Source organism: Octodon degus, unplaced genomic scaffold, assembly GCF_000260255.1.
Source record: "Octodon degus isolate 3935 unplaced genomic scaffold, OctDeg1.0 scaffold00227, whole genome shotgun sequence".
Classification (NCBI taxonomy): Eukaryota; Metazoa; Chordata; class Mammalia; order Rodentia; family Octodontidae; genus Octodon; species Octodon degus.
Window position 1 is genome coordinate 2,342,533 of NW_004524803.1, and position 23,487 is coordinate 2,366,019.

General features: G+C 36.4%; 2 protein-coding genes across 6 annotated transcripts in view; one reads left to right on the forward strand and one right to left on the reverse strand.

The window, feature by feature from the left end:
* The window catches only part of Abce1 (ATP binding cassette subfamily E member 1), a 30,904-nt gene extending 21,709 nt beyond the window's left edge, over positions 1–9,195 (reverse strand). The window contains exons 1-2 of the mRNA XM_023705737.1: positions 9,064–9,195; positions 869–973 (exon numbers count right to left, since the gene is read on the reverse strand). Of these exons, the coding sequence (XP_023561505.1) occupies positions 869–971 (103 nt within the window). The 5' untranslated portion in view covers positions 972–973; positions 9,064–9,195. The remainder of the gene's footprint in view (positions 1–868; positions 974–9,063) is intronic.
* Positions 9,196–9,285: 90 nt separating this feature from the next.
* The window catches only part of Anapc10 (anaphase promoting complex subunit 10), a 77,156-nt gene continuing 62,954 nt past the window's right edge, over positions 9,286–23,487 (forward strand). For 2 of the 5 annotated variants that reach the window (XM_023705738.1, XM_023705739.1), the window contains exons 1-2: positions 9,298–9,487; positions 10,172–10,298. In XM_023705738.1, coding sequence (XP_023561506.1) covers positions 9,440–9,487; positions 10,172–10,298 — 175 coding nt within the window. In that variant the 5' untranslated portion in view covers positions 9,298–9,439. Of the gene's footprint in view, positions 9,488–10,171; positions 10,299–23,487 lie in introns of all 5 variants that reach the window. The other 3 variants (XM_023705741.1, XM_023705740.1, XM_023705742.1) reach the window with 3 other exon arrangements.

Genomic DNA, 23,487 nt, shown 5'->3' on the forward strand with positions numbered 1-23,487 from the left:
CAGGCTGATCTAGAACTCAGTCACCCTCCTGCCTCAGCCTCCCAGGTGTTGGGATTACAGCATACACCACCACACCTGGCATATATGTTTTAACTAGAAGAATACACATAAGTATTTTAAAGATTAGCACATTTGTAGTACATATTTATATTCCACATGTGGAAGTGGTACATGTACATGTCTTAATTCCTTTTTTTCCATCCCTTCCACCCCCTTGCATCTCTTGATCCTCTTCATGTTAGAGAAAAATTTATCTTCCTATTTCTTGTTATGTTTTATTTTGGACTTTAATTATAATCTGTGTTTCTCTTATAAGAGAAGCCATGGGATATTTAAGCTTATAAATCTGATTTATTTCACTTAACATTACGGTCTTAGGAATATTTTTTTCCATAATTTTACTGATAAACAAATAGCAATGAGAGTCTTAGGCATATTTACTTTCCTACAAATGACTCAAGTTTATCTTTCTGTATGTCACGGTAACTCCACTGTGTCAATATTACATTTTTCTAAGAGATGAGAATATTGTTAAATACAAATTTTTTGGCAAGTGGTTCCCAGTGACTTAAAAGTAATTAATAGGTTTTTTTTTTTAAGCATAGCAAGAATTGCAGTAAACTCTGGTTTCACATTTAGAGAACTTTTTAATATTTATATTCTACAATTAGTTCTTTTTCAAAAACAGGATCTTTTAGTCACAAAGTAATAAATTAAAATCAAGTTCTGAATAATTTCTCTTCTTTAGGATTTAAAGAAACCAGTGAGGATAATAAAATACATGTCAAAGTACACACTGAAGTATCAAATGAATATATTCTCTTGTAAAATTTAGTTTTCGCCTTAAGTAGTCTTCAGAACAACTCACCCATTCGAACCACAGGACAACTTTTTTTGCATTCCTGTCGACATTTCTTAGGTTTACATTTGTCATGGTTGACAATAGCAATTCTTGTCAATTTGTCTGCCATAACTGTAAAAGAGAATATCCAGCTTTTCTATTAAAGAAAAGTTCACAGAATTATAGGAAGTTCAAAGTGATTAGTTAAGAGAAATAACACATGAAATACTAAGGCTATGAAAACAAAATTGTATATACATACACTTTACACAGAAGATTTATATAAGAAAAATGCCACCTACAATAGTAAAAAGAAAACATCTGGGAATATACTTGATATATATGAAGGAAATAACTTTCAAAACTACTAAATAACATAAAAAATCAAATCAATAAAATGAAATGCTATCTCAGGTTTTACAATGAAGAACGGTCAATACCAGAGATTTTAATCTTTCCTGAATTAGCACAAGTTTTCTAATCCCATGGGAAAAATAAAAAAAAAAACAAACAGGAAAAAGAATAGCCAAGAAAATTGAAAAAGAACAAGCACGGAGAATAGGTCTAACAGATTTTTAAAATTACATAAGATCTCAGTAATTAATATTGATACCTATATAAATGTGGGCCACGAAGATAGAACGATGAGACATAAAAATTAATACATATGTAATAAAGATATTTGCTCTTCCCCCGTACTAAGCAATATAACATATATTATCCAGCTAACTATAGTGGATGCTGCTGATGAAAATGGCAAATAAATAGGAAGAAAAAGAAAAGTACAAATAAAGCTGGACGTAGTGCCTGCCACATTCCTATAATCTACAACATCTTCTACACAGGCGAATGGCTCCAAGTTGGAGGCCACTTTGGGCTACACAGTGACTTCAAGGCTAGCCGGAATTGCATAGCAAGACCCTGTCTCACAAAACAAAAAGAAAAACAAACAAAAGGCAAATAATTATTAAGGTTGTGACTATCATTCTGGTCAAATAGAAAAGTAAAAACTGTAAAAAATGCAATTCCCTGGGAACTTGTGATATGGCTAGAGAGTTTATGCTAATAGCAATGAATAATAATAATTAAAGCTTTGTTAAGTCTTAATGTATAATAGCTATGTAACATTAAAGTCCACATAAAAGTTAAAAATCTTTCCCAATATTAGGCTCAGGGCATAGTAAGGTCAATAATCCCAAGAAGTATCTTATGTTCTATTCAAATACGTAACTAAGGAACCTGAGATCAAAGACTATCCGTTTACAAAGGCATTCTGGTTTTTTTTTTTTTTTTTTTTTGACTTCCATGTTTTGGGACAGACTGCTCCCCACTGCAGACCTCTCAAAGCTTTTTCACACCTATTAATATGATTGACTTGGATGGGATGCCACTTGTTCCTTAGTGCAGTTCTAGATTATTCTCCCTTCTCCATTCTGAATTATCCAGCTGCTTTAGTCATTTATTGGCCAGCAGAATACTTCCTTTTATTCTTTCATGATTTCAGAGCTTGGGCTAATTTTCATCTTTTTTTTTTTTTCATTTGTTTACAACTTCTGATATAGTTCTTTGTAATTTCAATATGCTCACAGATAATCATTCCATTAACAGCTTGTCCACCTAGTTTCTTGACTCTTCTACTTTAATCACAGACACTCATTTCTTTGGTTAAATGCCAGACCTTGTATTACCACTGATTGTAATCCTTTACAAACTCAATTTTCAAAACCCTATCCTCTGATCACCTCTCCTACCTTTTCAGCTCAGTCTCCTAGAACACAACAAGCCATAAACTTTCTGATCCTACTGTTCTACATTTTGTCTCTCAGCCCTTGGTATTTTCAATTCCCTAGTTATCCAGCTAAAATTAGATTGCTAATCATCTCTACTCTCAACTATAATATTAGTTAAATCAATTTCTCCACCTGCACAGATGCAGCTGAAAGTGGGTAGAACCACTACCTATGTGGGAATGCTTTCAGCAGCCTCCTGAACCCTGGCGATATGTACCTTATTCAAATGAGCACACAGTGTATAACTTACGCACTTGCTTCTGCATATTCTAAGTCATATATAGATCATTCACAATGACTAATACAATATTTATACCACATTACAGGGAATGACAAAAATGATATGCAATATGCACAGAGTGTAAATATTTTCCAAATATTTTTGATCTACAGTTGGTTGAATCTGCAAATGTGGAACCTATAGACACAGAATCCTCAGATGTAGATGGCCAAATGTATATATTTCCCTAGCAAAAACTATTTCATGCTAGAATATAGTTCCTAAGAGGGCTGTTTGCAAAATTCTATCTTTCAAATCATCAGTCATTTTATTGGTTCACCCCTATCAGCAGTCAAGCATTCTGTATTATCTCTCATTTTCCACTTTTCCTTTTTAAACACTGTATTAAAGAACAGTTTATACTCAAGTATCTCAAATTTTACTCTATTCTGGCTCCCACTCTAACCCTTATAGCTCATCATTTCATTCAAGCAACTTGTCATGCCATGGCTGCCTTACATAGCTAAATCAAGTGGTTCATAATATTTATCAGGTAATTAGTAATTATCCAACTTAACTGACCTGACCAATCTATTGCCTTTGACACAAATTTTGACTACTACTACTAAAGATTCTTTCATAACTTGGTCATAGGACAAAACACCAACCTGTTTTTTTCCCCTACTTTCCTGGTCATTCCTCATTTCCTGGGCTTCTAAATGTTGAGAATGCAGTAAAACTCAGTGTTGTTTTTGTAAAAAATCAATTCATTCTCCAATGTTCTATTCGTATCTCACTGTTTTAAATCTTATTTTTAGGCTACAAACTCCCAAATAATAACATTATTTATTTATATTTTGATTTTTGAAACAGGGTCTTGCTGTATATTTTAGGCTGGCCTTGAACTGTGTAGCCCAGGATGATCTCGAACTCATGGTTATCTTTCTTCCCCAGTCTCCTGAGTATTGGGATTATAAATGTATGTTTGTAATATACCACGCCCAGTCTTAAGCTCCAAAACTGTGAGTTCTAGTGGGAACACCTCTCTCTGGGACTCTAAACTTATACACCTATTTATCTAGCTACAAAACATCTGAGAGGTGGTGCTGAGATCCCGCATCTCAGACTGACATCAGACCTAGGCCATCCTATCAAAAACTTGCATGAGTTCTTACAAGGTCATATGTAAGGCTTTGGGAACTGTCCTACACATGTGTTTTGAGACCTTGCAATTAACAGGTCATACCTACCTCCATAGCAGCTTTGCTACACTTTAATCTCCTATGTTGGTTTCTAGGTTCATTCTGTCCTAAGCATATAACTGGTCAAGACAAGCATTAATGGTAGCAAAGATTGTTCTGCAGAGCAAATCTGCACTAAAAGTAGGGAAAAGAAGTATATTCTACATCATGAGGATGGGCCATCATGCCAGAGAATAGTGGCAAAAACAAAGTGAACTGACCTTTCTAGTCACCCATTCTGGAGACTAATGTAATGTCTCAGTAATCCTATCAAAAACCTGTTCAAGGCCAGGCATGGTGGGCTGCCTGTAATCCCAGCACTTGGGAGGCGAGGTAAGAGGATCCTTACAAGTTAGACCATCCTAAACTACAAAGTAAGCTCAAGCCCAGACTGACTGAAGAGGGAGAATCTGTCTCAGAATGACAAAATGAAACAAACAACCCCATTCAAGTTCTCACAAGACCTCACCAGGCAAAACTTTGTTCTTTGTGTATGTTCTGGAATCTTGTCATGCTTCTTTTCCCATCCAATGGTATCCATACCTTACCCTCCTATCTTAACACAGACAGCCATGTTAACTCTATCTGGATTCTCATGTCATTTATCATCATGTATTGCATGTGGCAATGTGAGAACATACTGGAAACTTGTAAGTTCACTTTTATGAAGGAGCATTAGCTAAAAGGTTGTGGCAATCAACACTCTGAGTGATACTCTGAGCATTTGGAGACAATACATTAAAGAGGTTTGCAGCCGGGAGGCATGAACAGATGGTCATGGTCCTTCCTCTTTAGGCTCAAGACTGTGCTACCCCACTATGGTTTATTCCTTTGCTTTACACCAGTATTTGTTGCACTGGAATGTACCACAGGAATGACCAACTGACCAGGATTGTAAACTCAGCACCAGTAACAAATTAAAAGGACGGAATGTAAAAAAAAAAAAAAAGGAAGAACATTTTATTTGTAAGGAGAAAAAAAAAGCAAACAGGAAGTTATTCCATGTGAGGTGAGGGCTGGAAGATGATAGATTCCCATGGGTTCTTTTTCTCTGACTCCTTTTAACAGGTGATAAGGACCTTTCCTCCCAAGTTGGTACCTGGATCTTGTCACAACCTGATTGGCTCTGTGGACTGTCATAGTGGATCCCAAGCCACAAGACCTTAAAACTTAAGTGCCATTGCCTATGTACACATCCCTAAGTGGGCTTTGTTTGATTTCTTCTTCCTGCTTGGATGGAAGGGTCTTCTTTCTGAGATTTATAGGTTGGTTAGGAGGAACCTTAAGGACAAAGTTGCTTGGAGCTATTGATTAGGTAGGGAGATGAATATGTATCTAATGCAGCAATATAGTAGCCCTAGAGTGAGAAAATACACTTATTTAAGTAAGAGTTTTCCTTAGGTAAATTGCCCTTTTTCTTTTTTACTTTAATAGTGACAAAAGGGGCTACTGGTCTTGGTTTCCTAAATCTGGCTTACTGGATTTTAACTCTTTTTAGGCAGGATTTGCCTGAGAACCTAATAAGGCCTTCATGTTACTCTTTCTCTGCACATTTCCTCTACACATTTATGAGCTAACTACATAATATAAATATATTTAATAAGTCTTTGAGTTAAAATCAGGAGATTTCTTAAACCAACCAACCAACCAACCAACCAACCAACCTTCCTTTTATGTCTAGTAGGAATCTCTCCAAGTGAGCTTCTTCAGCAGTCTTTCATGCTGTTAAAAGGCTAGCCAGCCTCCACTTACTCAGGCTAAAACTGATGTTATCTATTTTATTTCCCCCAAGTGTAAATCCTACTGAATTTACCTTCAAAGTACACTTAGAATCTAACCATTTCTCATGACTCTAGTATGAGCCACCTACATCATTTTTTAACTGTATTACTCTGATTTCTTTTACCTTTACCTCCTCTAGTCTAACCTTCAACAGTATTCATAGTAGTTAAGACTACATAATACTTTCAGATAGTAAATCAAATCATCTCTCTCTTCTACTTAAGGTTGCAGTGTTGTCCCTTCCCAGTATGAGTAAAAACCAAAATCCTTCAAGTTAACAACTAGGTACTTCTCAGTCTCTGTAATTTTCTGATCTGGTCTCCAACTATTCTAGCTCTTGTTCTACTGGCTCCAGCCAGATTGACTACCTACTGCTCCTAGCATGCACCAGGTATGTTCTTACTCTGGGGTTTTGGCAGTTTTCTTCCTTTTGTAACATTGTTCTCTCTACAAGGTAACAATCCTTCAAGTTAGTTAGGTTAGTCCTTCAAGTTTTTACTGTTTCTTAGGGCGTCTTCTCTATAATCAATTGCCTTTTTATTCCCCTTTCTTGGTCTGCTTTTTCTCCTTACTTCTGTATTTCATATATATATGTTTTAAATTTATCACACATTTATATTTGTATTTTCTCTCTACATATTTTTCATCTCCTCCAAATAGAATGTGTTCCATCATCACAAGGAAAAGAAATTTTAATTAAAGACAAGACTATGAAATACAACAAATACTGTTGAATTCGTATTATTTTTAGTGAAATTCTGTATCATTTCTAATTTATTAACATTTTGTATTCTCTTTAAAAACTGAAAGAATGAATATGAGGCATTAAAAAAAAAGAAATTTTGAATTTTCTTCAGCTACTGGCTACACCATTACATAGCATATACTAGGAGCAAAAACAATTGTTAAATAAGAAAACAAATTTCAATACAGTACATAATTTTCTTCTAGGTTATAACCATCTCCAGAAGTTTGCATGCTATCAATATTTTATGACAGTTTTCCAATAAACTATATACTGGAATGAAAGAATTACCCAGAGGAAACTATATAGTTCTGTAATAAACAAAACTATGTTAACACATGGGTTCATTTTACTCTTTTGAATACTGGTCCAGTTCTTGTAAGGAAGGGAAGGACAGAATTTTTCATCTTAGAGGAAAAAATTGACTTTAATTACTACCAAAAAAAAAAAAAAAAAAAAAAAAATCATCCTAGACAGTGGCAACTTCCTAAAAACTAATAAAACTTGATACTATACAGTCAGTTTAAATGCTAAATGCCTCTTTACAATTACCTTGTGGTAAATCCTAGCAGGAAAAATAGAACTTCTATAAATTTACTGAAATGTTTCAATTTTTCAAACTATTCTAAAAATGAAGAAACTTGTAAAAAGATGTTTTTTTCTAATGCAGGAATAAAAACATGCCAAAGGTGGCTCAAAAATGGATTTAGTGAAAAACAATAATGCATTTAAGAAAAATGAATGGATTCTTTTGTACAACTGTTAATTAACCATAAAAACATGGTTAGTTCAATGTTTATATTATTTTCAAGGATTAGGGAAAAAGAACTTCCTACTGTTTTGGTTTTTAATCATTTATTTTAGTACAGGGTCTCAATGGCAGCTTGGACTTGTAGTGATCTTCCTGTCTCAGCTTCCCCAGCACTAGGATTATAGGCATGTGCCACCATGCCTGGCTTCAGTGGCTGCCACAGTGCACCTGGGGTTCTGGGACTGGCACAGCATGCAGTACAGAGAACAGAACCCAGATACTTGTGCTTGCCAGGCAGGCCCATAGACTGCTGAGCTACCTCCCCAGCTCCCTACTTTTTATTTTATTAAAAAAATCTTTAAAAGAGTAAAGCTTGTTGGGAAGATTACATGACCATCAAAATCATCATAATATTGCATTAAAGCATTTAAAGACTGCTGTTACTTAATAATGCATGATATCACATGATGCAGTCTAACCTATGCTCACTATTGACTATGAGCCTTATAAGCCATAAGTTTGGAGAGATGCAAGGCTTTGATTTTAGTGGATCTCCTTCCTCGGCCAATTGTTAAATACTGTTCTATAAAAAATTAAGTATAAGAGAGCAAAGTTTTAAATTAAAAAATCAACCCTCCTACACCTTTTGGTTTAAATACAACTCGAAGCCTTCCCTCGTATTGAAAGTATTGCTGCTGGTAGGTGGCTGGTACAAAATGAATGTCCTCAGCATACAAGACTAATGACTGCATAAATGCCATAAGCATTACTGTCTTGTCAGCGGTGTGGTGCAAAAGGGGGTGAAAGGAAAACAAACTGTTTTGACAGTTATTCTTTAATCACTGATTCACTGTCAAAGGAGAAAATTACTTACACAGTTCTTGGGACGTGGGCTTTGCCCAGCATTCATTCACGTAATACTAAGCACATACAATGTAGAAAACTCTGAATTTAAATCCAAAGATATTTTGAATAAAAACACTACCCTTGATCACAAGAAGTTGAAGGTATTATAAAGTAAAAAAGGTCACCAGGCAAAAACGTGTGGAGTGTCATCAAATTGACTCCCTACGCTGTAAGCATTTAAACTGGCAAACTACTTGAGGTAACTGCAATCACAGCCAACTACACGTTGCTTTATGAGAAAAATCATAACAACGTTTGCCCATCATTTCTATAAAGCCTGGGAGCGGACTAGCAGGATTCGACTTCATGGCGGCAAGATGCCATGACTCATGCCACAATCACCAAAAGGTAGAAGAAAAACCACAACTTCCCACAATCAAATACGGATAATCCGTAGCACATCCATTTTACTGTAAGGTCAGCCCAGCAGTTTGGAGGATGCTCGAAGTTGTGAAAACCTTCTCCAGTGAGTTAGCTCCAGGGCTGGAGCAGGGGAGAGGTTCGTGCTGGGGCGATGGCTCCCTAGGACTATTCTCGCAGAGCAGGTTGGGGATGAACAGTAGGACCGAGCGCCAGGATAGTGAGAGAAGCGTGAGAAGCCCGCGAGTCCAGGGCGCCGCCCGCGCTCTGGCGACTCCAGCTGTCCCGCCGGCGCCGGCTGCCACGCGCCGCTGCAGTCTGCCCCGCCACCTCAGGCCTAACCACAGGCTGTTGAAGAACATCCCCATGGTCTTTCCACAGTGGCAGGCAGCAGCTAAAGGCCAACCCCTTCCGCCTATTCACCTACCTGGAGAAAACGATCCCCTTGTGGTGTGGAGCACAGAGGCCACAGGAGATCTTGCCTTCCAGTCTCAACCACACAGCGTGTTCCTACAGTCACCGGCCAAAATGGCGGTAACCAGTCGGCGCCTCGCGCAAGCCATAGGGCATAGTGCGCGTGCGCGATAGAGCGCGAGACGGAGCCCTGGAGGTAGAGGACTTGTCTGACGTCATCGTGCTGCGACTCTCAGTATACGTCATCGGAGAAGCCAGGCGGTGCTTAGGAGCTGAGTGTGAGTGAGGCGTACCTGCTGAGGTTCCTGAGATCCTGAGACGTGGTAAGCAGGCCTGGAGTCTGTAAGTGCGCTTTCACCCAGCACAGAGAGGGGCACTAGTGTGAGTACATGCCTTCTCGCCACTTCAGTCTCTTATATTCCGGGCTGGTGGGCCAGGTATGGAGCCTAAGTTATTCTGTCACACCTGGGGGTCAGGCGGAACCGACCCAGCGTATTTTGACAGTGTCTTTAACCTCGGTTTTCTGTATTGTGTGGTCAGTTCTTCGAGACCAGCAATCTGGTCTTCGAGCTCTGTATTTTATCCACTTGGTGGCGTCTAGCCCCAAGTCCGACGGTTGAATTCTGCCCAATGTGGAGATGATTTCATTATGTATTTTTAAACTATTAGGCCGTTCGGTTTGTAATGACGGCTACAGGCTTAGTTTATGGCTGGACCCAGCCTTTTAGTCATTCAATAAATTACTTATTAAGCATTTAAGTCTCAGGCCTGGGTGAAGCCTACAATCCATTGCTTCTACTTTTACTTTAATGACCAGTGTTTGTGTGGCAGCGTGGGAACATTTAGGATATAATGGGAACTGTGAAAGAGGTGGTATATAGAACTTTTGGACCTGTTTAGCATTTGAAATAATGTTCTGTAACGCTAACTGCTCCACCAATGCAGTTTTACATATTCTTCACTGCCCCAGAAGTATTTTTCACATTTGCATAGATTGACAAACATTAACCAAAGATATATAACAAGTAGTATGAGTGATACATTTTTCTATTTTTAAAAAACTTTTTATAGAAAGATACTCAGATTCCAGCATAATGTGCATATTCTTTCTTTCTATATAGAATATTTTAAAAATGACCACGCCAAATAAGACACCTCCTGGTGCTGACCCTAAGCAGTTGGAAAGAACTGGAACAGTAAGGGAAATTGGGTCACAAGCTGTTTGGTCACTCTCATCTTGCAAACCAGGTAAAGCAAAACAAAGCCAAAACACTGTTCATAATAATTACCTACAATAACCTTATACACTGGATTAACTTTAATATTCTTCCTGTTTAGATGCTTCATTTTAGTTCTGATGAACTGGATTGTCATTTATTGTATATCTCTGCCCAATTTTTGTATTTATAGCTGGTTAAATTTGACTTTGTAAGTTCCTCTCCCTGTATCTCTGCCATAATTAAGTTATTTAATTGGGATTTTTTTTTTTTTTTCTGGCTGTTTCCCAAGATAGGATAAGGGAATGGTACATTTTTTGATTGATTATACAATGGTACTTTGGCCCACAAATTTAATTCTTTCCGTGATGCTGGTCGCATACCAAATTGGACAAGACCAAAATCAAATTTCCCCATAAGATCACGTTGAACCTAACCAGTGAATTTGATTCAGTTCTTGTCCAATTTGGTTTGCAACCAGAATGATGGAAAGAATTTAAGTTTGTGAGCTGAGGTGCCACTATACATCCCCAAAGAGTTTTTTTGTTTGGTTAGAATATGTTTCTCTAAAAACCATGTGAATGCTGTTTCATTATCCAGTTTTTCCATATTGAGGGTAAAAAGGCCTATGCCTTTTTTTTTTTTTCTAAGTAACTTGTTTTTTTTCTGGAAGCATCTAAGATTTTTCTTTTTATTCTTGGAGTTCAAAGCTTTCGGTGGGATATCTTTTCTGGCCTACCTAATCTATAATTTGGTAGGTATTTCCAGTTTACACACTCAGGTTGAACTGAATTACTTTAGCTTGAGGAACTTCAATTACATATTAGTTTAGTAGTTATCTTTCTTCCATAAACTTATAGTGGTTATACAATAAGACTTCTGCAGCCATCTTGCCATCCAAGTGTCTTTTGTTTCTCTCAAGATTCTCTGCTCTCGTTTTATGAATAATTTATTGAGCTATAACTTACATAAAAGGTACCTTTTTCTGTGAATTTTAGCAAAAAAGTTAACATACAAATATTTTTACAATCAAATATAGAACATTTACATCTACCCCAAAGTTTCTTCCCCTTCTGAGCCCTTGACAACTTCTAATTTGTTTTTAGTCCATTTGGTTTTGCCTTTTGCAGAATACAATTATAAATATAGTCATACAGACTTTTGGGCCTGGCTTCTTTCACTTAGAATAACTTCATTTATGAGATTTGCTTTCGTATGTATCAGTAAATTTGTTCCTTTTTTTAAATCACTGCTTGTTGTTACTCTGTGTGAATGTAACCACAGTTTTTCTATTCATCAGTTAATGGATACTTAGGTTTGCATTAGCCAGCTTCCAATATGGCTCCTACATATTGGCACCAGTGATGCCTTCCAATATTCAGTAAGCACCAGTGATGCCTTTCAGTGTTCAGGCACTTTTTTGTAATGCTCTCCCACATTGTGACAGGCAGAGTATGACAAAAGTGGAAGTATGTAATTTCTGAGACTAGGTTATGAAAGACATTATAGCTCTACTTGCTTTTGATTGGATCACTATGGGGATAAGCAACCATTGTGATTTGAGGAAAAAAGTGGTCCAATGGGAAGGTTTAGTGAGGAACCATGGCCTCCGATCAATAACCAATGATGAGCTGAGTCTTTTTGTTAATAACAATAAGCTGTCTTAGAATGCATCTCTGTCTCCAGTTGAACCTTCATAGAGGTTTAACTTGATATGACTAGCCATTTTGAACTTTTAATTGCTAAAAATTGTCCCTCAGTAAACCTGGCTGGTTTTCCTTGTATAGTTTCCCAGCAAACAATAAATAAAACCATTAAAGTACTATCTAGGTTGTTAGGACCCAGATCTATGTGTCATCAATGCCAAGAATGTGCCTGACATCTTTGTTATTAGATTGAGATAAACCAGGTACTTTACAGTTTGAATGAAGTCACTTTTGTCCCAATTGTCATATAAGCCCTTTTTACCTTAAATTGTGGTGATCTACCTGTTTTATTGCTGTCCTAAACATGATGCTTCTGCACATGAGTACCAAAGAAACTACCTTCTGTACAATGCTGGACTCTTTCTTTGTTCGGTATAACATTACCCCGTGACTGGCACATGCATACTCATGTCCAGCCTTATCCTTACTAATTTTTCTGCCTGATGGATTAATCAATGACTGATAGAGAGGTGTTGACATCCTCAATTATAACATGACTTGTCTATTTTATACACTTATATTGGGTTATTTTTCCTCAGGTACCTTGATAGTCTGGGTTTTTTTTTTTTTTTTTTGGTTTTGTTTTGTTGTCTCAAAATTGTATTTATTTATTTATTTTTGGTGATCTTTTCTTTTTTTATTTTCCATAATTTTATTGAGAAACAAATAGCAATGAGACAGTTTCAAATCAAATTGGTAGGACAGTTTCAATAATTAGCACATTGCATACTCTCTTCTTAGTGGTTATTTGCTGTACAAGATGCAGACATGATATCCTGTTTACAAACACTTATTAGAACAAATCCTTCTATTCATTAAGAGAATGTAACTATATATCCTAACCATTTTGAATACACAGATACAAAATGGACATTCATCTGTATCCCCTTTTTTGTTTAGTTCTGTCTTTTGAATATTATAAGTGTGTTAACTCAGCAAAATATTCTAAAAGAGTCCATTAGTCCATAATAGTATTGGGTCTTCCGCTTGACTGGTAGTGTCAGAAATTATTGACCTGAGTGCGCTACAGCTCAACATAACAGCATGGCTTTACTTCTTATACTTCATTTTTATACTTTTCTGCTGGATGGTTAAGACCAAGGTAAAGCAAGACCTGTGTAACAAGAGTTGTAGCTTTTGGGTCTGATAAGGTCAGTGAAATCCCCTCAGGATTTATGCTGAGATCCTGTACCTCAGATTGTAGATCCTTTGTCTGTGAATAGTCTGTTGTTAAGTGCATATATACTTAGGATTATTGTATCTTCTTGGAGAATTGATACCATTAGATAATGCCCTTTTTAGTCCCTGATAACTTTCTTTTCTTAAAAATTTTTCTTTGTCTGAAATTAAAATAGTTACTTCGGCTTCTTTTGATTAGTGATAGGTCTTCATCTCTTTACTTTTAAACTATCTCTGTCTATATGTAAAATAGTTTGCGGTAGAAAACTTAAAGTTGTGCCTTGTTTTTAAAATCCACTGTCTTTTAATCCTCTCTGAAAATTTTCTTTTTAATATTTTACAAGGCAGGTCTACTAGTGATAGATTTCTCCAAATTTCGTATGTCTGAAAAAGTCTTTGTTTTCTTTTCCATTTTCAGGAAAAAATTTTATGTCTTTCCCTGCCCCCTTCCTTATTGAATACAAGGCCTTCTCACTGAGCTACCTCCCAAGTTCTTATGTATTTTGAATTTTGAAAAAAGTTGCTCATGCTGGGCTAAAACTTGCAGTCTTTATAGATGTGCACCACAATGCTTAGATTTTGTTTCATTATACCATTTCAGGTATTTTACAGTCTTACTGCTTTCTGAAGAAAAATCTAATTTGTATCCTTCTTGTATGTAAGGAGTTCTGTTTTGCAATTTTTTTTTTTTTTTTTTTTTTTTTTTTTAGTACATAAAATACATACAGGTTTTTAAGGCAGGATTTGAACTCACTGTGTAGCCCAGGCAGCGATCCTTCTGCCTCAGCTTCCTGAGTTCTGGGATTATTGGCATGTACCACTGCACCTAGTTTTTCTTTGTTTTTGATTTTTTGGCAGTTTGATATGATAGTTAGGTATAGTTTGGTATTTATCATGTTTGATATTCTCTGAGCTTCTTGGATCTATGGTTTGGTGTCTTGTCATTAAGCTTAGGAGTCTCGCTCTTTATTTGTATTATGAGTTTCACATATAAGAGAAACTGTACAATATTTAAACTTGTATGTCTGATTTGTTTCACTTATCATAAATGGTGCATCCATTTATCTATAGATGATTTGAATTTATCCTTTTTTATGAATGATTAGTGCTACCTTAATGAAAATAGCACATTATCTTTATCCATTCATCTCTTGATGGACATGTAAGCTACTTCCAAGACTTAATATTAATTGTGCTGCCATAAACATAGGTGTATATGTATCACTGTAATATAATGACTTAAATTTGTTTAAGGAAGATTACTAGAAGAGAATACCTGGGTCAAATGGAATTTTTTTGTTTTAGTTTTTGAGAGCTATCCATATTGATCTCCATGGTAGTTGTGCTGCTTTACATTCCCACAAATAATGTAGAAAGGTTCCTTTCTCCCTGCAGCCTTACCAATACTTATTCTTATTTAATTTCTTGATGAAAGCTATTCTTTCTGGAGATGGAATCTCAAAAGGTTTTAATGTACATTTCTCTAATAGCCAGTGATGCTGAACATTTTTCATGTATGTATTGGCTATTTATGCTGCTTCTGAGAAGTGTGTATTCATTTTGGATGACCATTTTTTGATTGGGTTTTTATTTTAGGGAGTCTTAATTGCTTTGAGTTCTCTATACATTCTAGATGTTAGAATGTACTATTCCTCTGTTTGAGGAATAGTTGCCAAATATTTTTTCCCATTCTGTAGGTTGTCTCTTCTCTCTGCTTATTGTTTCCTATGATATGCAGAGCTTTTTAATATGATAGGATCACATTTGTTGATTAACTGTATCTTGTGCCATTGAAGTTCTGTTCAGAAACTCCTTTCCTACATATGTCAAAAGTTTTAGGGGCTGGGGAGATAGCTTGGTGGTCTAAGTGCCTACCCAGAAAGCTCAAGGACCTGTGTTCAATCCCCAGTGCCAGATGCTGTGCTGGCCCTGGAACCATAGGTGTGTAGTGTGGACCACCCAGGCGTGGTGGCACACACCTATTATCTTTGTGCTGGGGAGGCTGAACAGGAGGATGACTACGGGTACGAACTGTGTAGTGAGATCTTGTAGGAAATAAATAAAAAAATATTTTTAAAAAATTTACAAAAGATATATTCCACCAGATTAAATGTTTCTGTTTTAATACTTACATCTTTGTTACTTATTTATTTTTTAATGTATTTAGTACAGTGTTTACAAGGTCTCACTGTGCAGATTGGACTCCTAGTGATCCTCCTGTTTTCAGCCTCCCAAGGTCTGAGATTACAGACATACACCATCACACCCTGTCCCAGTCACCACTGCTCAGTGTGCCCTGGGGGTGGGGCTGGCATAGCAAGCTGGGGACTGCGCTGTGTCTGCCTAGGCAGGCACTTTAATCTGCTGAGCTCTCTGGCCGGCCCTAATGTTTATATCTTTGATCCATTTTGAGTTCAGTTTAGTACGTGGTGAGATATTTGGGTCTAGACTCAAACTTCTGCATGTGGATATGGTATTTTCCCAGCACTATTTATAGAGGCTGTCTTTCCTCCCGTGTACATTTTTGGCCCCTCTGTCAAAAATCAAACAGTTGAATTTGCCTGGGGTCTGCTTTCTCTATTCTGTTTTATTGATGCACATTTCCTTTTTTGTGCCTGTAACATGCTATTTTTATTACCTAGCTTTGTAATATAACTTCAGATATGGGTCAGGAGGATCATTGTGATTTTGAGCCCAGCCTGGGCTACAAATTGAGCTCAAGCCCAGCCTGAACTGCATAATGAGATGAGAAGGAGGGAGTGGAGGGGAAGGGAGTGGAAGGAGGAATAGGAGGAATATCTATATCTATATCTATATCTATATCTATATCTATCTATCATCTATCTCTATATAGCTTCAAATATGGAATTGCAATGTCTCCAGCTTTGTTATTATTACCCAGAATTGCTTTTGCTATTCTGGGTCTCTTCTGGTTCCATATGAAATTTTAGATAGTTTTCTCTAGATTCGTGGGGAAAATACTGTTGATATTTTGATTGAGATTGCATTAAATGTATATATCAGTTTTGAAAGAAGCCATTTTTTCCCCATAATTTTATTGATAAACAAATAGCAATGAGACAGTTTCAAATTAAATTGGTAGGACAGTTTCAATAATTAACACATTGCATACATTCTTCCTAGTGGTTAATTGCTGTAAAGAAGCCATTTTGACTGTATGGATTTTGCATATCCAGGACATTTTCTGATGTCCTTTTCAAGTTCCTTTTTCAGAGTGATGTACTTTTTTTTTTTTTTTTTTTATGAACTTTAGGACGGAGTTTATAGGGCCTTACTACATAGATTGTACTTGCAGTGATTCTCCTGTTTTCAGCTCCTAAGTGCTACCAAGCCCAGTCTCAATCACCATCTCAGCATGCCTTGGGGGCAGGGCCGACATGGCACACGGGGGATTGAACCCCGGTCGCTGCACTCTGCCTAAGCAGGTGCTTTAGTCTGCTGAGCTATATGGTTGACCCTAGAGTGATGTAATTTTTGTTGTGGATCATGTTACTACCTGGGTTAGGATAATTCCTAAGTATTTCATTTTTCTTTATGCTACTATGATGAGTATTGTTTTTCTTATTTCTTCCTCAGTGAGTTTATTTTTAGTGTATAAGACTACTATTGTTTCTTGAATGATTTTGTGTCTTGCTTACATTGCTGAATTTAGTTATTCTAGGAGTCTGTTAATGGAATTACTTGGGTCAGTAGGAGATAATGTCATCTGCAAGTAATGATACTTTGACTTCTTCCCTTCCTGTGATATCCCGTTTCTTTCTCTTGTCTGATTGCTCTGGATAATATTTTGAGGAATATGTTAAATATGAGTGGTGATAGCACACATCTTTGTCTTCTTTCTGATTTTACAGGGAAAGCTTTTAGTTTTTTCTCATTTAATCCGCTGTTGTCAGAAGGTCTATCATAAATGGCTTTTATCAGCTTTTTAGCAGTCTTATAAGTTCTGGTGTGTTGTACTAGTACTATCATTTAATTTTAGAAGCTGTCTTCTTCCCTAATTTCTTTTGTGACCCATAGATTATTAAAAATGTGTTACTTAATTTCCACACATTTGCATAATTTGTGTGGGGTTTTTTGCTATTATTTTTTGGTTTCATTGCACTAACATCCGATAATACACGTGGTAAAATTTCAGTTCTTTTGCATTTATGTAAGCATTCATATTTGCTGATATGTCATCTGTTTGGAATGAAAGTTCCATGTACTGCTAAGAAGAATGTGTATTCTGTTATTAGTTGTTTATTAAATCCATTTGCTTGAAGGTTTGATTCAATTCTGATTATTTCTTTGTTGATGTTTTGTTTAGTTGATCTATTTAAATAGTGACCCGAAGGGCCACCAGATGGCCAGATAGCTCAGCAGATTAAAGCTCCTGCTTACGCAGATGCAGGGGCCAGAGTTCAATCCCTGGAGTGCTGATCAAGCACTGCCCCCTTGAGACTGGGCGTAGTGGTGCACACCTGTAATCCCAGCGCTTGGGAGGCTGAAAACAGGAGAATCACCATGAGTCCGATCTATGTAGTGAAACCTTGTAGACCCTGCACTTAAAAAAAAAAAAAAATAGTGGCATGAGGACCCCACTCTGATTATGATATTATCTGATCTTTTATTTCCATTAGTGTTTGTTGTATGAAGTTGGGTACACTGTTGTTTCATGCATATATTTTTGGGGCAGTTACCAGGAATCAAATTCAGGGCCTCACACTTACCAGGCAGACACTACCTGCTGAGCTACATCCCCAGCTCCATTTGTTACCTCTTACTGAATGGTTCCCTTAACCAATATGTAGGACCCTTCCTTGTCTCTTTTAATCAGTTTTGTCATGAAGTCCTGGGTGTGTCTGAAAATACGTTAACTGCTCCTGCTTGTTTGTAGGTTCCTATTCTGTGAAATACTATTTTCCATTCTTTGACTTTTAATCTGAATTTCTTGGGTTAAATGTGTTTCTTATCTAGAACATATTGTTGAATCTTGCTTCTTGACCCATTTTGCTAATCTATGTCTTTTGATTTTGAATTGAGACCACTCACATTAGTGATTATCACTGATGAATACAGATTTATTCCTGTTTTAAAATTTATTCCCGTTATTGTATTATTTTACTGCTCTTGATATGCTTTTTTATCCCTGCTCATCCTGCATTGTTCATTCATTGGATTGGGCCACTTGATATTGTTAGCTTCATTGTCTCTTTTTAAGGATATCCATGAAAATTTATTGGAATATGGGTTTGTAGTCATGAATTTCTTTAGTAGGAATTACCATAGAAATGTCTTCTTAGCAATTTTGTAATACAATTTTGCAGGATGTCAGTCTGTGTTGGAAGGTTATTTTCTTTTAGGGCTTGAAACATTTCAAGCTCTCTTTGACTTTGAAGTTTGTATTGAAAAGTCTACTGTATTTTGATGGGTTTTCCTTTATTTTAATGGGTTTTCCTTTATAAGCAATCCATTGCTTTTCTCTAACATCTTTTAATTTTCTTTTTGTATTATTGCTAATTTGTCTATGATGTGTCTTGAGATTGGTCACTTCTGAGCATGCTGTTTGGAGTTGTATATTCCTCACTTAATCTGTGTGTTTTTCTTTTTCCATATTTGGAATATTTTCTTTCTTTTTTTTAATTTATGTATTGTATACAAGGTCTTACTACGCAGCTTGGACTTGTAGTGATCCTCTGTTTTCAGCCTCCCCAATGCTGGGGTTACAGGCGTGCGCCACCATGCCTGGACTCAGTCAAGGCTCAGTATACCCAGAAGTGCGCCACATGTGGTGCCAGGGATTGAACACTGATCCTTGTACTTGCCTAAATATTTGAAATAGTTTCCTTTCTTGCTTCTGTAATTAGATAAAATATAACTCAGAAAACAACAAAGAAAAGCATAAATTATTAAAAAATGGAGAATAAATTAAAGGGAAATAAGGAAAAATAAAAAGGAACAAATTAAGAGTGAAAGAAAAGAAAAGGGAGGAAAAAGGAGGACCTTGTCAAGTACAGACAGATAATATTGATTTAAAAAGGGAAAAAGAAAATGGGAACAAAAACTCCAACTATCATCATAAACCCTCAAATCAAACAATGGTAACAACAACAACCGCCCCTCAAAATTCAATAAAAAAATAAGGCCAAAAGCAGAAAAAGTTGGGCATCGTGGCATGTCTATAATCTCAGCACTGGAGAGGCTGACACAGGAGAATCACTGCAAACTCAAGGGCAGCCTGTGTTACATAGTGAGTTCAAACCCAGCCTGGACTACATAGCAAGACCTTGTCTCAAAAAAAATTCCTGTGCATTTCCAAATGAGTTGTTTATTTTCACAACCTGCAGTCTTTGGAATCCAGCAAGTCGTGGTCTTCTGTGCCTTACTTTATAGCCTGTGAGTTGGGGAGGTGATCCCCATGCTCAAGAGTTTCCTCTGTCTGTAAAACCTAGTCTGTAACAACTGTACAAGCTAAGATTTGTCTCCATTCACATTGGTCTATGGGGAAGCAATCAAACCACTGGTTTCCTCTGGATATAGGTAGTAGGGTGGGTACTTAAGCAGACTGCTGGATTCAGTGCTGTCACCTTTGGATCTATCCATCTTTGCAGGCTGGATCTTGCCTTCTACCAAAGAAGGTAGGACTGGTATCTTTCCTGGCCTGAAGTTGAACTCAGGGGATCTGGGGAAATTTGTCTTCTCTTGCTGTCTCTCCAGTCCTTGACTCTCTGTCACTGAGTCACTGTGGTAGGGTAACAATTCAGTCCTGGAATGAAGCTCTGGTTTAGATGTTTTGTCACTCAGTCACACACCATTAACCCCTTCCCAAAATAGCACCTGATCAAACTTTCTCTGACAATGTGGCAGGCTCTGCACTAGATTTTTTTTTTCCAACACTATCCCACTATGAGAAGCCAATCTCAGGGTAAAGACCCACACTGATTTTTTTTTAAGTTATTCCAGCTGTGGGCTTTTCTTGGGGCTAGTGTTTTTTCCTGAAGCAGCCAACTTCTAGGCAGGCTCACCTTTTCTCTGGTATATTGACCTCTTTTTTTTTTTTTTTTTATCAGCTCAGTTATTTGATAGTCACCTGTATAGCCCTGTACTATGGGATTAAAAGTATAGAGCCTGCTAGGAGCTGGAAGTTGGAAGTTTCCAGCCCATGGCACGTGGAGTCCTTTCTTGCACCGCACAGACAAGTTCCTCAAACCTGAAAAAGTTTCTGGAAGTATAATTTATGGATGTGGGGCCCTTCCTTAGTCTGGATTTTGAGGAATTTTTTTCTCAAACTAGTCTATACTCCCTCTCTGTAAGTAGTTAATTACTCTTCAAAAATATTAGCAGCTACTAATTCTAATGATGATTTCTGCTCTTTATAATCATTGATTTTGTTTTTCTCTATTGAGTTTTTGACTGTTTTCCTTGTGACTTTGATTCTCTGCAGTACCTAAGAATTGTTGATTCTCAGTTCATTTATCATATTGTTGAGTCTCGCTATTTTTGTTTATGTTTTAATTAGGACTGTTTATACTATACTGTACCTGATGTACTTATTGATACAGTTAGATTTAATCTCTCTCTCTCTGTCTCTCTCTTTCTCTGGTCTTTGTTGTTTTTGAGATGGGATCTCAGTATGCAGTTCAGACTGGCCTTGAATTTACTCTGTAGCCCCAGCTGGCCTAGTACTTGAGGCAGTTCTTATTGTCTCAAGTGCTGAGCTTACAGGTGTATGCCACCATGCCCAGCTAAGTCTACCATCTTGTAGTTTGTTTTTGCTTAATCATCATAATGGAGATGTCATTCTACATGACGGAGTAAGTAAAAGTTCACTAAATACATAAAGGCAAGGGGAACAAAATAGTATGTACAAAGAAAGATGTGCAGTTCAGACAATACATGTTTCATTTAAAGAATTACAAGTTCTAATTAATGACACCAGAGTCTAAGGAAACAGTATTGCTAAAGCTAGATAATTAGGTAGAAACTTGATTATAGAGTGCTTTCTTAAGCAGTTCATACTTTATTGGATAAGTAGTATGAGCCATTGAAAAAAATTTAGGTAGTGGAGTAAAGCAGTCAGGTTTGTTAACATTTAATGAAAGTATAGGATGGATTGAAGTGAGGCAAGATTAGAACCAAAATAATCAGGAGAAATGTAATAATACAGGTAAGAAGTGATATAAAGGAAATTTCACTAAAGTTTCAAAATGTTAATGTCAATCTTTGGATGATGCCAATTTACTTGCCTCATATAGTATGATAGCTAGCACATGGCTTTACAAAATGTATCTTTAGAAATATTGGTTTAATCTTTCACTCAGATTAAAGTTGAAATGTATTTAGTAGATTCAGCCTAATTGAATACACATTACAGACAGTTTCACAATTCCGCACATTTGTCAGTCTCTGTCCAAGAGACTGGAAAAATTAAAAGTTAAATTCAGTGACTACCTGCAGTATAACAGGATCTTATAATGATATAATTTCATTTAATAAGCAGCAAATTCATACCATGATGAAAAGCAAAATTAGAGGAAAAGGTATCTTTTCTGTTTAAGTCTACTGTTGATATAAAATAAGGCATTCTATATGGTTGTATTTTGTGAACATGTATTCTGTTTTATCTGTATCTTTTATAAAGATAATGCTTTTATGAGTACATTTTGATAGCGCTAATGAGATGACCTAAGGTTTGTTTCTGTTTTAATAAAAACTCCCTAAATTTTAATTTAACTTATGCTATAAGTGGCAGAGATAGTCATTGAATGAAAGATTTTCTGATTTGAATGGTATATATGATTTGGAGAAAATTAAGGAGCAAAATAGTTGAATAGAATGTAAATTTGAATAGGAAACTACTTTAGATTGTGTGATCATAGAAAACCTATTTAGAACTAAAATTTGCACTGAAGTATGAATTTAAGAATATGATTAGGGGTCTTCAGAGAAGAAACCTCTGACACTGAGAACTGGTAATTCACAGTTCATCTCTGATGAGGGCATTTTGGCTGCTATTGTAATGGTTAAGAAACTGTGAGGGAGACAGCTGTATGCAGAAGGGGCCAAGTGCTGTAGAGGGACTAGTCTTCCTTTATAATCACTCTGTGAGAGCTAACTCACTTTCAGAGACCAGCATTAATCCCTTTGAGTGATTAGCCACCCAATATTAGGCCCTACCACCACCAAATTAGAGGCCAAATCTCTGACACATGAAGCTATGTTAGATAAACCACATCCAAATCATAGCAGAAACTAAGAAAAGATAGGGTTTCTTAAATTAGTTAATTCTTATTTTGTTATGACTATTATATTGAACAGTGTAGATTTAAGTTATGGAATAATTAAAAATCCAAATTTTGCATTTTAAGAAGTTTTTCTTAGATGAAAAAGGAAACTATTTTTTTGAACATTTTCCTGTGACTGCTTTTATTCAGAGCATTTCTACTAGCAACATGCATTGCCCTGATGGCTTTTTCTCTCCCTGGTGATAAAGAACCTATCTAAATATCTATTGATCCTTTGACATACAAACATCCATAGTATGTTTGAATATTTTTCAAGGTAATTTATAGTCCTTGGCTGAGTACATAGGGGTCTGTGTGACCTGCTCTTTTGCATGATTCTACTCATTTCCTTTTCTGCACCTTAATTCCTAAAAGGACCTACTATTGTTCACCATATTTGCCATTTATCTTGATTCAAACACGAATTTCTTCGTCTGCTGAATGCTGTTTAACTTTACCCTTCTACCTTGTTAGCTAAATAACAAGTACTTCAGAGACAATGTAAAAGTCATTATCTCTGAGAAAACGTCTCATCTACTAGTATGTTCAAAGAGGTGCAAATTCAATCAGGATTCAAATCTCATAGTTTTTTTTTTTAACATGAAACAAAAAGAATTAATATTCATAGTATAAATAGTTAAAAATCGGTTGAAAGTCAAAGTCCATTAAAAAATACAAGGGAATAAGAACAGGCATTTTATCTGAGAAGAAATATAAATGATTAATAAAAACATGACATACAGTTTTTCACTTGACAGGTTAGTAAATATTTCAAAAAGTGATTGCATTTTAGCATGACCACATGGTGCTGTCCAATAGAAATATGCAAATAACATAATTAAAAATTATGTAGTAGCCACAGAAAAAGTAAAAGCAAGAGATGCAATTATTTTGTCTCAAAATGCCAAAAATATCATTTCAACATTGTATTAAGAGTTCACTTGGAGGGGCTGGTGAGATGGCTCAGTGGTCTAAAGCACCTACTTAGAACAAGCTCAGCAAAGCACAGGGACCACTGTTCAATCCCCGAGCACCACATGCCAGCCAGCCC